General features: G+C 36.1%; 1 protein-coding gene across 6 annotated transcripts in view; it reads right to left on the bottom strand.

The window, feature by feature from the left end:
- Ge-1 (Enhancer of mRNA-decapping protein 4 homolog Ge-1) overlaps positions 1–13,481 on the bottom strand; it is a 45,483-nt gene extending 32,002 nt beyond the window's left edge. For 2 of the 6 annotated variants that reach the window (XM_069842640.1, XM_069842645.1), the window contains exons 1-4: positions 13,244–13,480; positions 10,915–10,971; positions 8,152–8,357; positions 5,619–5,832 (exon numbers count right to left, since the gene is read on the bottom strand). In XM_069842640.1, the coding sequence (XP_069698741.1) occupies positions 5,619–5,832; positions 8,152–8,357; positions 10,915–10,964 (470 nt within the window). In that variant the 5' untranslated portion in view covers positions 10,965–10,971; positions 13,244–13,480. Of the gene's footprint in view, positions 1–5,618; positions 5,833–8,151; positions 8,358–10,914; positions 10,972–12,799; positions 12,951–13,243 lie in introns of those variants that run through there. The other 4 variants (XM_069842643.1, XM_069842644.1, XM_069842642.1 and 1 more) reach the window with 4 other exon arrangements.
- Between the last annotated feature and the right edge of the window lie 2,268 nt (positions 13,482–15,749).

Genomic DNA, 15,749 nt, shown 5'->3' with positions numbered 1-15,749 from the left:
AATTTTCCTGCCTTACGATACTTAATTTAAATATATGAGTAGCTTAATATCAAAGACGGACATCTGTCGTCTCCATAGTTTTGATCTAGAGGCAATTTTTTAATTCACTGTGTTCTTTGTAATATTTAACACAATTTATTTTATAAATATAGTGTTAGAGTTTGCATATGGTTTCACTATAACTGGAAAGAGCATGAATTGTATAAAAAACCACAGCTATCTAAATTTCGACTGAGGTCAGATGTCCGTCTTTGATATTAAGCTATCATATATCTCAAACCATTAAATGTTTACAGACATTTGAAATCAAGTACAGTTGAGAGAAACACTGTGTATACAGTAAAATGCCAGTATAACGAAATCCTAGGAAACTCTGAATTACTTCGTTACAGTAAAATTTCGTTTTATCGAAATAAGTATTTTTTTTTCTAAAGAAAAAAGTTGTTTTCTAATGTCAGGTGTTTGACAAAGTCATTTGACCTCTTGCACTCCAATATTTTTCAAAGATATTATCATGGCCAGCCAATGAAGCACAGATTTTGAGGTGTTCCGAATCCATTTCTTGGTTTGAGTTGTACAATGGGCAGTTAGGGGACTGAAATAATGAAATAATTGTCTTTAGAGACAATTAATATTAGGTACCCTCCACAAAACTAAAAAAAAGTATGCTTCTTCATTTACCTCTACTTACACCGTAAATTTCGTATATTTTGCATGTAGGTCTGGAAAATATCCTTCAATAAAATAAAAAGCTGAATCTGCATTGTATTAGAAGAGAAAAAGTTTGAAGAAATATATACGATAAGTACAAAATTTAAGTTTTATGAAGCACTTCGTAGAACAAGAGGTGCCATGTTGTGAGATTAGTGAGCTGTGTTTAGTAGTTCTTTAATCAACTGTCTATAAAGAAATGTCTGAACCTCACAAGTGATACCAACAATGCACCACTTACGACAACTAGGCTAGGAGGTGAAGGGCAACTAAATGGGGAAAACAAGGGAACAACTGCATGAAAAAACTAACACAATACTCAGAGACACCTATATCGTAGTAGACAAACTACCATGAGGCCACTATGCAATTGCAATACTGATATAATATGTTGTTGTTGTTTTTTAATGCCAGGCGTTGACAATAAAGTCATTTGACCTCTCGCACTCCAATATTTTTCAAAGATATTATCATGGCCAGCCACTGAAGCACAGATTTTAAGATGTTCCGAATCCATTTCTTGGTTTGAGTTGCACAATGGGCAGTTAGGGGACTGATATATTCCAATTCTGTGTAGGTGTTTGGCCAAACAATCATGGCCTGTTGCCAATCTAAATGCAGCTACAGACGATTTTCGTGGTAAATCGGGAATTAACTGTGGATTTTGATGCAGAGAGTTCCATTTTTTCCCTTGCGATTGTGTTATCAAATTTTGTTTGTTGAAGTCTAAGTATGTAGATTTAATAAATCTTTTCACAGAGTAATACGTAGATTTAGTAACAGGTCTGTAAGTAGCAGTGCTGCCCTTCTTTGCTAAAGCATCCGCATTCTCGTTTCCCAGGATTCCACAATGGGATGGTATCCATTGGAATACAATTCTTTTATTGAGTGATATTAATTGAGAGAGCATTTTAGTTATTTCTGCTGTTTGAGATGAAGGTGTGTGTTTAGAGACTATTGATAGAATAGCTGCTTTGGAGTCTGACAATATAACTGCATTCTTAAATTTATTGATGTGAAATAGAAGATTCCTGAGACTTTCACTTATTGCAACGATTTCACCATCAAAACTTGTTGTTCCATATCCAAGAGATCCATAAAGTGAGAAAAGACAATACTGATATAATACAAATTATGTCCATACTTGCTAACGAATTTTACCCTATATTGAAAATATTTTTCATTAAAAAAAGTAGATTCTTTCGGCAAGGGTTCAAAATTTTTATTTCATTATAGGCTATGTACCAATTCTTTTTAAGTTAAAATATTTTAACATTAAGGAAAAAAGATACGGGGCAGAAAATGTCTCATTTTATAAATCTATGAATCAACAATTGGCTCTCTTCTGACAAAGAAAAGAAACCAAATGATCTGGAAATGTACAAAAACTTGCCCAGACACGTTCAAACATTTTGTAACATTTTTCCATTTTTTATTAAATCTACATACTTAGATTTCAACAAACAAAATTTGATAGCACAATCTCAAGGGGAAAAATTGGAACTCTCTGCATCATAATCCACAGTTAGTTCCCGATTTACTACAAAAATCGTCTGTAGCTGCATTTAGATTGGCAACAGGCCATGACTGTTTGGCCAAACACCTGCACAGAATTGGAATATATCAGTCCCCTAACTGCCCACTGTGCAACTCAAACCATGCAATGGATTCGGAACACTTCAAAATCTGTGCTTCAGTGGCTGGTCATGATAATATCTTTGAAAAATATTGGAGTGCAAGAGGTCAAATGACTTTATTGTCAAAGGCCTTTGAAAAATATTGGAGTGCAAGAGGTCAAATGACTTTATTGTCAAAGGCCTGGCATTAGAAAACAACAACAACATTTTTAACAAGAGGCAGAACAGGTCACATTGTCACTCAATTGTACCTACAACGATTTCACTTTTCTGATACTCCTACTTGTCTGTGGTGTAATAATCATGATAAAGATCTGGAACACATTCTTCTATACTGTCCATCCATAAACCACAAAAGAAGTAAATTAAAATCATCAGTACCAGTTGCAGAAGACACAGCCCTGCAGTATATATTGACTACACCCCAACTCTGGCTACTAGCAGCAGGCATCTATAATGAACACCGATCAAAATACTCCTCATTTCTCATGAAAAACAAAAACTCAATAGACTACAGTAGACTTTACAGTGAACTTGATATTGTGAGCAAACAGCTGGATACATATATTACTAGTGGCTTGTGCAGCAAATGCTGAAAACTAAGTTCATTAGACGTTCAAATAAACATTTATCAGATTTATTTTCAATGAAGAATACCAGACATTCGGAAAGTTATTTGCTTCCATAACAATGAAAGATACTCTCTCTCGAGCCAATACTGAAGAGAACCACGCATATAAATATCTACACCACACCGCCATTAAATATATGAAGACCCAACCCCACTTGATTAATAATTATAAAAATATTTTATTTTTAATAATATTATCTTACGTAAGTTTTATAGCTTTCAGTAACATATACTATATAGCCGCCACTCAGTAAAATATAGAAATCAAAATCTAATTTAAGTTATTCTCTACATCTACTTATATAACCCCAAAACGTTTCACTCTCATATCATCAATATAGCATTAATATGTATAATTAATGAAAAATAGACATATCATGGCATTAACTACAATAATATTTCATTTCTAATGGTAATAATGTCATCAAACCACCTCAAGTTTTGTAGTTTTTAATATCCAATACACAGCTGTACCCAGAAAATTACACACCACAGAATCGAACCTGTAAATTATTTTTAGTAAGGTAAGTTTTTAATAACCAATTTAATTTGAGCTCTAAATATGTCAGCATTCTTGGAGATCATGGCCTTCGTGTAATATTGTTTACTGTAGTATGTGTTTTGTTTTATTCTGAAATGCAACACGGCTGACTTAATGCTCGCTTCGCTTCTCCTTTACAAAAAAAGCGAAGGGAATATCAAGTCGGCCGTGAATGCTATTAGCTATTTCTCAAAACTGGCGACAGATGGATTTTGGAAAATAGGAAAATCATGTTTAAAAATTGACATTTCACTGAAAACTACTATTTTTCCGAAAAACTTCGAGTTCCAATCTTCAAAATGAGGGGTCATTTATAAAAATCCGTCCAGCCGTTTTCCTGTAATTTCCATTACCAGTTCAAATTATATATATAGATGTTAAAATCCAACAGTATTAAAAAACACATTATATAAATTCATTTAGCTAGACATGTTTCAGGACTTGCTGTCCCATCTTCAGTAGCTTGGAGGCTGGATCAGCTGTTGCTCATGCTAGTACATCATGCTGGTACATATTGCAGTCAGCAAGTCTTGAAACATGTCTAGCTAAATAAATTTTAATGATATTATGTATATTTTAATACTGTTAGATTTTAACATAATATACATTTTAATGCTGCATTTTAAAGCTTGATGTTGCTGTGAAAAATCAAAGGATCACTGAAATACTCCAAATTCTGTTAATTATGTTTCAGGTATGTTTCAAATTAGTGTGTGTTAATTTGATTTTTCACAGCAATATGAATCTTTAAAGTGCAGCTTTTAATAATTTTTTAATAATTTTTCTAAATTATAGACATCAGCTCAAAGAATTTGAGTGACCACAAGGGTCCTGAATACAATAAACATGTACAATATAATGTGATGTGATACATTAAAGAAAAAAGAAAGTGAATTGTTGAAGGCAAATATAAGTTGATTAAATGAAATAGAGATGAAGATGTAATATTTGAAGAGAATCCTTGATAATATTTATAAGAATAGACATTACATAATCAAAAGGAATGTGAAGTTCCTTAAGATAATTCCATGTGAATTTTGTAAATGAACCTCTACTGGCAAACAGCAAACCAATGACAGACCATTGTTTAAGAGGGACGTTGTACTTTTGAGAAAGATACGGCAGACAAGGTTCATATATAGACTTCTTCTCAATATCAACTTCGGTGGCCTGATTTAAGTTTCTTTCGAAATGGATAATAGGGTCAAGAACAAGAGCCCATTTTAAGCGTCCGTTGATAGCAATAATGTCTGCCCACCTAAAAGAACCATCTGATAATACACAATGTACTTCCTCATGAATCTCCCAATTTAAAGTTTTTAACGATGTCGCCAAAGCATGTCGTACACGATGATGTCTAGCATTGATCAGCAGCTTGCCTTTGGAGCATTGTCCAAGCACGTGTCCAAGTGTTTCAAGCTCGCTACAGTCTGGATGACGGCAGCGGGTTGTGCTTAGAGTTCTGCCCGGTATTGCGCGAACCGCCGAAATATTGCTTGACATTTTTAAAGCACTGGTCCATTCTGAGGAAGATAGGCCCTTTCGATTGCTCACCCATGAGTTAGCCTTGGGGAGATCACTATAAACAATAACCCCTTTACCACGCAAGGTATGGTTTGTCCAAGTTTGGAATGCGTCATTTCTTAAGTGTTTACGAATTTTACGACCTGATCAGTTGATAGCATCAATAGCTGTGATATTCAATTTTGACAGAGCAGAAACTTTTTCACTTACAAGGTCCCTAACATTGTGGAGATGGCAGTCATCAACACGAAGAAGAGTATTACAGATATTTATGTGTTGTACATAAGCTTCCCAAGATGCTTTCATTAACGAAAGACCACGATATTTTTAGGGGAGTAAAGCATTCCGTCTGGGCAGTCATGAGGAAGATTGAGCTGTTTCCCTTTTGAACTGGCCCACGATATAACTTTATGAAGTATCGCATGTATTTAAGTGTTAATTTTTACAATTTTATTTTACAGATGAACATGTCATAAATATTTTTATATATAGTTATGCTCAACAGTCCTGTCACTTCATTTTAAAATATTGTGAAATAAAAAATTATTAAAATTCAACATAGATTAAAGGATACACAGGCTTGCCCATGGTCTCCTCTATCTGATGCACGAGGAGGTTTCCAAACTCGTCCACGCAGGCCAGTACAACCTGTGTTGGAATATGGGCGAATGCTATGTCTTGCACCATGCCCTCCATGCCTTTAATAAGCGACCTCTCGCCGCTCTCCCTGTTCACTACTCTGACCACACCACTATTGGAACTTCCAGCTGAAACACAACACAGGCCCTCTTTTCTCAACATCACAGTGCTAGTAGCTTGTCATACAAACACAAATTGTAATACATCACGTATATAGCATCTGTAGGGACAAATGTCATTATGAATACAAGACCTAGTAGAAGAGATTAAACTCTCTTTAATATATTATTTACGATCCATCACCTTCATGAAAATATATTAATAATTTATTTCAGAAAATAAAAGTGTGCTGGAATTAGCCAAACAAATTCTTTTTGGGATAATATCCATCAACAACATTATGCATATTAACTCAGGATTATAATTTAACTAAGTCCAGTGCTTTTTTTTTTTCTGGTGGAACATGCCAGAATGCTGTTCCAGCATCTTATTGTTATACAATGAGTCCCAAAAGTCATGATGGGTTCTAGAGGGAGAAAAATATCACCATGCTATGGAATCATCATTAACCTCCAGATAGCACCTTCTGCACAATTATTAATTTGAGTGATATTTGTACGCCGGCATTTTTAGCTTCTGCACACGGGGTTTTGGACCGAACCAAATCTATTTTTCCCTCTTACAGTGATTCGGTTCAGATCCCTTTTGTGCAGGAGGCTTTAGTTCGATGGGGTGAGGTTTCCAATAACTCTGATCCTCCATCTTTTCCAGCGGTTCAAAAGAATTGGGATGAAATACTAATCTCTCTTGTTAAGGAGTCCCTTCAGTCATCTTTTTCTTCAGATACAGATCGTGCTCGTTTTTTTGCTCTACAACAAAATGTTTCAGGATCTTGGCTTCATGCAATTCCTTCCCCTAACATCGGTACCCTTATGGATCCCAGATCCTTTAAAGTTTCCGTGGCTTTACGCCTCGGTTGCAAAATCTGTCACATTCATAAATGCATCTGTGGCAATGTTGTAGATTCTTATGGCCACCATGCCTTGAGTTGTGTCATGAGTAAGGGGCGTCTCTCTCATCAATCATCGCTCAATGACATCATTAAAAGAGCATTAACATCCTCAGGGGTTCCATCCATCTTAGAACCTTCCGGGATCAGCCGTTCAGACGGCAAGAGACCCGATGGTCTGACTCTAGTCCCGTGGCGTGTAGGCAAATCCTTAATTTGGGATTCCACATGTGTGGACACACTGGCCCCTTCAACCTCTAAGACACCAGGACCTGCAGCAGAAAGTGCCGCTGTCAGTAGACACCATAAATATAAACATCTTGCAGATCATTATATTTTTGTCCCTTTTGCGGTTGAAACGTTTGGATCATGGTGTAGTGAAGCCAAAGCTCTCATCTCCACCATAGGCAGAAGTTTAGTGCAGCTTTCTGGGGACCCTCGAAGCAGTCAATATCTACGTCAGCACATTGGTATCGCCATTCAGCGCGGTAATGCTACAAGTATTCTGGCGTCCTTCCCAGAGTCCTCTTATTTAGATGAGATTTTCTTCCTTTAATTATTCAAGTTATTTATATTTTATTATAGTATACATGTCAATGTGAATACAATTTTTTTTTTTACTTCAGAATAATAAGGGTTATAATGTAAATTTGAATGTTAAATTTTTTTACCTATTGGTTCAGGAAATATTTTTTCTTAATAAAAATTTTTAGAAAATTTAATATTGAAACGATTGAAGAAAAAAAATATTTGATTATTAATTTTATCTTTCAGCACAATTATTTATAATATTGCACAAGCGTTTCGCAAATTGTACAAATATAATTTTTCATTTGTGCATTTTTGAGATAATTATTTATTTTCTAGCATAAACCCTGCATATAATATAAACAATAAGTCTAGTTTCTTACTTTTTGGTTATTTAACGATGTTCTATCAACTACTGATTTAGCCACCGGTGTGGCTCAGTCGGTTAAGGCACTTGCCTGCCGGTCTGAAGTTGCACTCAGGCGCAGGTTCGATCCCCACTTGGGCTCATTACATGGTTGGGTTTTTTTCCGAGGTTTTCCCCAACCGTAAGGTGAATGCCAGGTAATCTATGGCGAATCCTCGGCCTCATCTCGCCAAATATCATCTCGAAGCTAAATAATCTCGTAGTTGATACAGCATCGTTAAATAACCAACTCAGAAAAAAACTACTGATTTATTTAGCGTCAAATAAAGTGGGTTAGTGAATAAGGCTGTTGGTGCAAGTCTGAATGGCTTCATTAACTGATCATTCATTTTAAAATTCTGTACAGTTAACAAATCTGAAACTTTTAAAATCCATTTACCAAACAGTTTTTTTCGTACATGAAATTAAAAAAAAATACATCCAGCACGTCAAGTTTCTTCATGCAGACAGATGAACAAAAGACTCCATGCAAACTCTTTATACTCACGAATGCAGCTGACTCACCTTTAATGCCATACGCAATGTACTTGCCGCCCACATGAACAGCAAGCAGCTGGCCCGTGCAGAAGCGAAGCTCCCAACTGTAGTCCACTACATTCTTTAGTTTCACTTTCGAACTTCCTGTCTCGTGCAGCCCAGAGCTGGGTATGATCGTCACTTTCTCACAGAACACTTCTGAACTGTTGCTATCATCCGTTCCTGTGAAGCGCCTGTACAACACACACTTACTGAGACGGAATGCCCAACTCTGAGTAGCAAATCACATTACAACACTGCAGAAAAAACTTCAGACAATAGATTTCATTATTGTGACAGTCACAGACCATCACACAGACCTCCACGTGGTTCATCATCACACTAGATAAGCTTACAATCAACTAAATTCGAAAAGGGGAAGAGTTCATTCTTAAGGTAGTGTCTAAATTTAAATCAGCCATTCCAGGCAAACTGGGAATTCCAATGAAAAAATATTTTTCAAAAATATTTCTTTACTATTAGCACAGTCTAGTATATACAGTCACGAAGCTTGAGTTTATGAGGGTACCAGGAACAACAGACTGTGCAGGTACTATTTCGCATTGTTTGTAATGAGGCAATAGTAGCGATCCTAGTGGTTAGCAACTATCTATGGATGCATATTTACTACATATTGAGCTTCGTGACTGTATATAGTAGACTGTGCTATTATTGTAAGATATAGATAAGCCTCTAAATTGAAATATTCTATTGTTTTATTTTCAAACGAAAAATATTTTACAAGATTTATAGGCATTGAATCTAAGTGGTCTTGGCTACGTAATGGGTACTTTTTGTTTTCCTAAAGTTTGCAGCACTTACTCATAGAGATATAAGCTGATAATGTATATTTTTGAAGAAGCTATTGTTGAAGAAATATTTTGAGAGCCCGCACTGTTAATTCCAGAACTCCAGGATCAAGGAACATTTTACTCTGTACTACATTCTTCCTGGCATTTATTTTAAGTAGTTTGGGTTAATAACAATTAGCAATCTTACAGTTCAAGTGAATATTTTGACTTAGAAATGTCACAGTTGTTTTGAAACTGGACAAATGAAGGACATTAACTCATCTGCAACATCCGTGACATGGAAGAAACAGCTATAAAATATTTACTGATTATGGTTTTGTGAACTAATTGGATGCCATGAGATCTGCATAGCTTCCACATGGACACTATGAGAATGAATCTCTTTTTGCTTGAGGCAGAGACCTGAGTTTTACACTTTTTGTTAATACAGTGTGAAGTGATTTAACAAATCTTGTAACATTCTTTATTTTCTGCAATAATAATAAATTTTACTCATACAACTTTTTTTTCTGCAAAATGATAATTATCTTCTAAATCCATTCCAATAATAAAAAACTGACAAAAGTCATTTCATTTTCAATATATCGAGTTTCGAAATAGTAAAAATGTAACATTCGTGACAACCAGAATGGCTGAAATGGCTTTTAAGGAACCTGGAGGTTCAGTGCCGCCCTCACATAAGTCCCTATGTTGGGCAAGATTAATCCATTCTCTACCATCATATCCCACCTCCCTCAAATCCATTTTAATATTATCCTCCCATCTACGTCTCGGCCCCCCAAAGTCTCTTTCCTTCCAGCCTACCAACTAACACTCTACATGCATTTCTAGATTTGCCCATACGTACTACATGCTCTACCCATCTCAAACATCCGGATTTAATGTTCCTAATTGTCAAGTGAAGAAGGTGAAGAGGGATATGATGATAGAGACTGGATTAATCTTGCACAGGATAGGGACCGATGGCGGGCTTATGTGAAAGCGGCAATGAACCTGCCGGTTCCTTAAAAACTATTTGTAAGTAAATAATTTATGAGATGTGTAGTATGAAAATTGTTCAGATATAGTAAAACATGTAAGAGTCTTCTCACTTTATAGAACTCAAAAATGGTGGGGGGGGGGGGGCCACATTAAAACTTTTGGAGGGACCTCAAAGTTTCTAGTTATGCCCCTGATACATGTGTGTGCGTGTGCTTTTTAAGCAGGGTCGACAATACATACAAACGATACTAAACGTGAGAAATGTTACTACAGGTGTGTAGTATTATGTGACAGGTTAGGTCAGGTTTGATTAGGTGTGTAGTATTATGAGAGAGGTTAGGTTAGGTTTGATTAGGTGTGTAGTATTATGAGAGGTTAGGTTAGGTTTGATTAGGTGTGTAGTATTATGAGAGAGGTTACGTTAGGTTTGATTAGGTGTGTAGTATTATGAGAGAGGTTAGGTTAGGTTTGATTAGGTGTGTAGTATTATGAGAGAGGTTAGGTTAGGTTTGATTAGGTGTGTAGTATTAAGAGAGAGGTTAGGTTAGGTTTGATTAGGTGTGTAGTATTATGAGAGAGGTTAGGTTAGGTTTGATTAGGTGTGTAGTATTATTACTATGTTGACGCCACTGAAACAGACTGTTACATTTACGAAATATGGTCGTATATAAATAAGATATATATTTAGGGTGGGTTTGTTGGCTTACAGCTCTCCCAGTAACCACATCAATTTCTACTAATCAATACTATAAATCCTAGGCATTTTCAAGGTATTTTATCAAGTTCCTATAGGGACTGGGACGTAAGTAACCTTCATCGAGACTTTAACCGACTAGTAACACTGTTGAAGTGAGTAATAAAATTTAAGGTAATAACAATTATGATTGTAGGTTGCTAAATGTATTGCATATGCATCTTCCAAAGCTATCTATGACAAAAACATTTAAAGCACACTTACACAGTCTGAGGAATTGGCAGCAGCTTGCTTGGTCCCACTGATTGCTCCATTACAATCCTGGAAACCAAATCACACCCACCAGTTAATGAAGGTAAAAAAAAAAATACCTATCCTCATTTTGCTAAACTCTGTGTACTGGCAAAAGTCAACAAATACTGCCTGTCCTCTCGAATCTAACATACCGTTTTTATGAAATGTTTTTACATTTCCCTGAATTTTTGGCAGGTTAACAGATGAAAGTTTAACAGGAATTTTATTGTTTTTTAAATCACTTGTTTAACTATAGTGTTATGTATTTGGCGTTGGTGATTAATGAGGAGCTCCGCCATAGAATTCATCTCACAGTTAGGGAAACCTCTGAAAATCTGCCAAAGTGGAATTCGAACATACTGAAGTGCAACTCATGGTGAAACGAGCGTTGAGCGGATTCCGCCGATTTTGGAATAGACACCGACATACTTGAACTGCCAACATAGAAAACAAAAAATCACACTCAATCGCTTTCACCTTCATCTTGACGGGACAATAAAAGCCTAAACTAACCTAACCTAACCTAACCTAACCTAAGTGCGTCGGTGTCTATTCCAAAATCGGCGGAATCCGCTCAACGCTCGTTTAACCCAACTCGTAAATATAATGTTCCTGCCCAGTGATCATTAATGATGTTCCAACTAATGATTGTTTAAAAGTTATTGTATTACCTACCGGTATGCGGTTACCAATAACGTCACTAAAACATTTGTCGCTCCAGTACTGAATTTAAGTTACAAAATTACTGAACTTTTTTTTTTTGGTTACGACATAATTTTCACACTCAGAAGTTATTTGTAAAAAGTATGACTTTGAATCTCTCTCGTTGCGGAATTGTCTGCGTTCACTTTTGTTACTTTTTCCGACTAGTAAAACCAAATAGATCCTATATTTCCCAGTATCGAAATGACATAAGTTAAGAGTTTACGAAAGAACGTGAGACATTGTAGAACCTTGAAAGACTTTTGGTACCAGTATACCTAACATATACCTACCTACGCTTTTTGGTAGGTAGGTAGATAGACAAAAAACGAGTTTTAGTAAGGCCGAGGATTAGTGACAGGTTAGGTTTGCTTTTTTTAGGCTTTCTGTATGCCTTACATATACACTTTTGATAGATAACATTTGCTTTCCCACGTAATGCAAAATGATACTGGTACCGTTGAGTTATGTCGTTATTGTCTGTGAAAATTTTTAATTATGATTTAATGAGGCTCGCAACTGCAGAGGTTATATCAGCGTCACTGGTGTGCTGGAATTTTGTCCTGCAGGAGTTCTTTCACATGCCGGTAAATTTACTATCGCGTTTAAACACACATAAATGCCATCGACTTGGGCCTGGAACGAACACGCAACCTCGAGCACAGAAGGCCAGCGCTATACCGACTACGCTACCGAGGCCGACGTCTGTGAAAATGTACGAGAAAATGATCCATCAGGTATATAAAAAACGAAGATATTGGAGCGAGTTGAATGGGTTTCTAGCTTTCGCAGGGATCACATCGTATCTCGAAAGGGACGTGCTACAATTTTTAGGTTATTTTGAATTATTCAAGTAAGTTTTTTTCTCTCTCGTGTGGTGCGTAGCGGGATCGAAGATTTACCCTCATTTCTCACAAAACTTTTACTATTTACGTTGTCTAACAAGTTTCTCGCGAAATTTTATTCCTGAGATAATGACATAAATGCATTTACAGGTTGGAAGAACTATAACACGATATGTAAATAAGTGAAGAAATTCATGTCACTGCGCTTTTCATTCGTAAAGTCACTTTGAAATTAGTTATGAACGTAAACTCTTAATTAGATACTGACAACAGTTTATAAAAGCAAAGAACTCATAAAATTTACTCACAAATTTGCCTTCTGATTTAGCTGAGTAACGTACAATACAGTATTACATCAAACTCTTGCCTTATTCATGACAATTTTATAGTGAGAACGTGTTGACACATGTTTACATCATTAGGCCTATGTTTAATTACATGCTACAACTGATTGCCTCTTTATCCATTTTCATTGCATATCTGGAAACTAAGGTACCTACTCTAAAACTTACTGAGATTATATTGTATTTACTGCATTATACGCGGATTTAATTTCATCCGACTACAAAAATAAAACTGACATCTTTAAAACAATCGAAATTAAGCATTAACAATAATCTAACTTATCGGCTTTGAATTTCAGAGTAATAATACTTTATTAGTCTCTAATCTACAATACTGGCATTAAACAATCATAATATCCTTTTGTAATTCTTAATCACTGTTAAAATCAAATTAACAAGATATTTTACCTTCCCGATAGAATGCACCCAATTTAAAATGTAAAATTTGACTGCATAAGTTATATTAAAATTATTTCTCAAATAGAAACGTCTCTTAAGAAATATAAAAAAAAAAACAATGCAAACACCAGAATTTGGCCGGTTTCGCAGATGTCCGAAAATATAGATGCCGATAGTCCTAACCGCAATTTAGGTTAACTCATGCAAAGCCACTACCGCCACTACTGTCAGCTTCAAGTTTCAACATTCCGGATGCGGTAATTCACGAACACATGCGTGTAGCAGTGTGGCAATTACTGAAAACAAAAGTACCAACCATAGCCAACTGTGGTGCATGGAATATTCTAGATATGACCCAAAAAGTCCATTATACCATAAAATAGGCCTATTGATGTTTTAATTAATAATTTTCTTATATTACAAAATTGAATGAGTCTGCATGTATAAACATGAAGCAAATTGAGTATTTATTTATGACTCGAAGCCTCTAAAGGATTGCCGTAGAGAAGTGTTTCTCAAACCTATGGCCCCTGGCCCATACTTACTTACTGGCTTTTAAGGAACCCGCAGGTTCGTTGCCACCCTCATATAAGACCGCCATCGGTCCCTATCTTGTGCAAGATTAATCCAGTCTCTATCATCAACTCCCACCTCCCTCAAATCCATTTTAATATTATCCTTCCATCTATATCTTGGTCCCCCCAAAGTCCTTTTTCCCCCTCCAGCCTCCCAACTAACACTCTATATGCATTTCTGGAATCGCCCATACGTGCTACATGTCCTGCCTATCTCAAACGTCTGGATTTAATGTTCCTAATTATGTCCGGTGAAGAATACAATGTGTGCAGTTCTGCGTTGTGTAACTTTCTCCATTCTCCTGTAACTTCATCCCTCTTAGCCCCAAATATTTTCCTAAGAACCTTATTCCCCAAATATTTTCCTAAGAACCTTATTCTCAAACACTCATAGTCTCTGTTCCTCTGTCAAAGTGAGAGTCCAAATTTCACAACCATACAGAACAACCATACACAACAACAGAAATACAAGTACGTGCATTTAAACAATGGTAATAAACATTCGAATTATTTCTTACTCAGTTTATAGTAGAGAATCAATTAATTCGAATTCAGAATTAATGCTTCAATTGTCCACCACTGTGAGTAATGGTCAGCGCGTCTGGCAGTGAAATGAGTGGGCCCAGGTTCAAATCCTGGTTGAGACAAGCTACCTGTAGGGGTTTTTTCCGAACTTTTCCCTCAGCCAATTGAAGCAGAATTGCTGGGTAACTTTCGGAGTTGGACCTTGGACTCATTTCGCCATCATTAATTCACATATCAACAACATTCACAGGTGCATTCACAGTGCAGCATGCTGTGCTTGTACAAGAGCATGTCCATTCGGCTACCCAATCATCCACAGAATAAGAGTGATAAGTACAATAAACCTCAGGCTGCAGTGCAAGTCTTCGGGTCCCTCCTCCAAACAAGAGAAAAAAATGCTTCAATTGAGAAATATTTTGTTAAGGATTTTGTATTTAATATTATTTATGGTTTACACAACAAAACAAAACTGAACTATTATGGGGCCACTATGATGGTAGCCCTTGAAGCTACCGCAAAGAAGCTGATATGGGATGATGTCATAGATTCTTCCGACAACCAGATTTGTGAATAATTGCGAATCTAATGTAATCTAATGGTATGAGCTATAGAAAAAATTGCAGGAGGGTTCAGAATTTCCAAATTTCGAACATATCGGTAATATTGGAAAGAGAGAGAGAGAAACATTTTGCAAAACCAATATTGATGAACTAAATGATAATGTTTTTGATCTTTCACATAATACAATGAATCTCTAAGGTCGTGCAGTGACTAAGATGCATGCTGCCTTGGCCAGAGTGGACACTCTCCCTGGTTAAAATCTGTCCTGTAACCATGGCAAGAAAAAAAAAAAAGACTTACCTTATTTATATCACCTCAATTAAATAATCTTTCCATTCTTGCATTTGCGGATGATCTAGTATTATTGTGTAAAAATAAATCTGCCGCTCAATATTCAACATCGCTGACTATGAATTCCTTAGCTAGAATTGGTCTTGAAGTAAACCCGCATAAAAGTAATGTTATACACCTACGTAAAGGATGTCTCTGCTCTGATTCCCTCACCTTGATCGATGGACAAGAAATATCTCGCATCAAATCGGATGAAGTTATAAGATATCTTGGCATTACTTTTAATGATGAAATAAAATTTAATGCGGCGCAACTAATTGAAAAACTGACAAAAAATCTTAATCAGCTGGTCACTTCACCCTTACTCATGCCTGACCAAAAGATAAATATATTAAATCAATATATCTGGCCTCAGTTGGTTTACCCCTTCCAATGTGCTCCTTTAAAAGATCTTAAAGTGAAATTTCTATCTGATATTGACAAATTAATTCGCAGCGCTGTTAAGGATATAATTAACATTCCTACTGACACCCCGGATGCTATGTTGTATGCACCAAGAAGAT

The sequence above is a fragment of the Periplaneta americana genome, chromosome 12, assembly GCF_040183065.1.
Source record: "Periplaneta americana isolate PAMFEO1 chromosome 12, P.americana_PAMFEO1_priV1, whole genome shotgun sequence".
Taxonomy (NCBI): domain Eukaryota; kingdom Metazoa; phylum Arthropoda; class Insecta; order Blattodea; family Blattidae; genus Periplaneta; species Periplaneta americana.
The sequence above is the reverse complement of the archived record's forward strand: the minus strand, read 5'-3'. Positions and strand labels throughout refer to the sequence as shown.